The 2,827-nt window shown below is 43.6% G+C and overlaps 1 protein-coding gene across 1 annotated transcript; it reads right to left on the bottom strand.

The window, feature by feature from the left end:
- Window positions 1-1,301: 1,301 nt before the first annotated feature.
- LOC138882748 (uncharacterized) lies at window positions 1,302-1,874 on the bottom strand. Its single transcript, XM_070163377.1, has one exon. It carries the CDS (start codon window positions 1,872-1,874, stop codon window positions 1,302-1,304), a length of 573 nt encoding a protein of 190 aa, XP_070019478.1.
- Between the last annotated feature and the right edge of the window lie 953 nt (window positions 1,875-2,827).

The raw sequence follows: 2,827 nt of genomic DNA, 5'->3' as shown, positions 1-2,827 counted from the left end.
TTGTTGTTGTAGAAGGGCTAGACATAGTACATTTTGACTGCATCTGCATTTACAGCTGTTTCGGGGTCATTTCCTTCGATGTCTCCTAGGTATAATGCCCCTTTTGGCAACAATTTTCTGATAATGTATGGGCCTTTCCAGTTAAGAGCAAACTTTCCTTTCGCTTCCTGATGTTGGGGGAGAATGCGCCTTAAAACGAGTTGCCCCACTTCAAAGTTTCTAGGCTGCACTTTCTTGTTGTAGGCACGGGCCATTCTCTATTGATACAACTGCCCATGGCAGACTGCAGCCATTCGTTTTTCATCAATCAAGGTTAAATGTTCCAGACAGGTTTTGACCCAATTGTTGTCTTCAATCTCAGCTTCAACAATGATCCAAAGAGAGGGGATTTCAATTTCTGTGGGTATTATAGCTTCAGTGCCATAAACCAAAAGATACGGGGTTGCTCCGACTGATGTGTGCACAGTAGTGCGATATCCTAACAATGCAAACGACAACTTTTCATGCCATTGCTTGGAACTTTGGATCATCTTTCTCAGAATCTTCTTGATATTTTTGTTTGCTGCTTCGACAATGTCATTGGCTTTGGGCCGATAAGGAGTAGAATTTCGATGCGTGATCTTAAACTGCTCACATATCTCCCTCACCAAGTGACTATTCAAGTTTGCAGCATTATCTGTAATGATAGTTGCAGGAATACCGAAACGACAGATGAGATTGGAGTGCACGAAGTCTACCACAACTTTCTTGGTGACAGATTTGAGAGTGATTACTTCAACCCACTTCGTGAAATAGTCGATGGCGACCAGTATGAATCTATGTCGATTTGAAGCTTTGGGCTCGATCGGCCCAATGACTTCCATACCCCATGTAACAAATGGCCAAGGTGATGACATAGGATGCAGTTCTGTAGGTTGTGCATGGATCAGATAACCATGCACCTGACACTGATGACATTTTCGGACAAAACTGAAGCAATCTTTTTCCATAGTCATCCAATAATAGCCTGCTCGAAGGATCTTCTTTGCCAAAACATACCCATTCATGTGGGGTCCGCACACTCCTGTGTGTACTTCATACATGATTCTTCCGGCCTCTTTGGCGTCAACACATCTTAACAAGTTGAGATCTGGAGTCCTTTTGTACAAGACCTCGCCGCTCAAGAAGAAACTGCTTGCAAGTCGTCTAATAGTTCTCCTTTGGTCTCCACTGGCTTGATTAGGATATTCTTTAGTTTTCAGAAACCTCTTGATATCATGGTACCATGGCCGAACATCCGGTTCTGCCTCAACCATATTGCATTAACCATGTCTTTCTCGAATTTGGATTTCCAACGGGTTAATGTGGGCATTGCCTGTGTATGGCAGCATCGAGGCCAAAGTAGTCAGTGCATCGGCTAACTCATTGTGAAAATGAGGAATGTATCTGAACTCAACTGACTTGAACCGCTTGGTAAGGTCTTCCACATGTTGCCTATTGGGAATAAGCTTGACATCCCAGGTTTCCCATTCACCCTGAACTTGTAGGATAATCAAGTCTGACTCTCCCATTATCAAAAGTTCTTCGACATCTTGGTCGATTGCCATATTCATACCCATAATGCAAGATTCATACTCGGCAGTGTTGTTCGTGCAGAAAAACTGAAGCCGGGCTGTGGCTAGATAGTGCTGACCCGTGGGTGAGATCAAGATCGCCCCAATTCTAATGCCTTTTGTGTTTATAGCTCCATTGAAGAACATTTTCCAAGCATTGGTGTCTTCTGATGTTATCTCAACTGAATTTACCTCTTCATCCGGGAAGTAGGTACTCAAGGGCTGGTATTCATCATCAATAGGGTTTTCAGCTAGGTAATCTGCTAAAGCTTGTGCTTTCATTGTCGTGCGGATGACATAGACTATATCAAATGCAATGAGCAGGATCTGCCATTTTGCTAATCTCCCTATGGGCATTGGCTTCTAGAATATGTACTTTGGATGGTCCAGCCTGGTGATGAGATAAGTGGTGTAGGCCAACAAGTAATGCTTAAGCTTCTAAGCGACCCAAGTTAGGGCGCAACAAGTCATTTCCAACAGGGTATATTTGGCTTCATAACTTGTGAACTTTTTGCTCAAATAGTAGATTGCCTGTTCTTTCTTGCCGGTCATATCGTGTTGCCCAAGGACACAACCGAAGGAATTCTCCAAGACTGTCAGGTACAAGAACAAAAGCCTCCCCGGTTCAGGTGGGACCAAGACTGGTGGGTTCGACAGATATTTTTTGATTTTGTCAAAGGCTTTTTGACACTCGTCTGTCTATTTAATTGCCGCATCTTTCTTCAACAGCTTGAATATGAGTTCACATGTGGATGTCACTGAGCAATGAACTGACTGATGTAGTTCAACCTGCCCAACAAGCTCATCACCCCTTTCTTGGTTCTCGGAGGAGGCAAATCCCAAATAGACTTTATCTTTATTGGATCTAGATCGATGCCCCTTCGACTGACTATAAATCCTAAGAGTTTGCCAGACAGAACCCCAAATGCACATTTAGCCGGATTTAGCTTCAGGTCATACTTGCGCAGCCGCTCAAAGAACTTTCTCAGGTCCCGAACATGGTCGTCTTGTGTCCTAGATTTGATGATCACATCGTCCACGTACACCTCAATTTCTTGGTGCATCATGTTATGAAATATGGTAGTCACAACCCTTATATGTGTTGCCCCGACATTCTTCAGACCAAAAGGCATGACCCTGTAGCAATAGGTCCCCCAAGGTGTTGTAAATGCTGTCTTTTCCGCATCCTCTTCATCCATCAACACCTGATGATATCCTGCATAACAATCGACAAA

Source organism: Nicotiana sylvestris, chromosome 12 (genome assembly GCF_000393655.2).
Source record: "Nicotiana sylvestris chromosome 12, ASM39365v2, whole genome shotgun sequence".
Lineage (NCBI taxonomy): Eukaryota > Viridiplantae > Streptophyta > Magnoliopsida > Solanales > Solanaceae > Nicotiana > Nicotiana sylvestris.
Note: the sequence above shows the minus strand (reverse complement) of the source record. Positions and strands in the feature narration are given on the sequence as shown.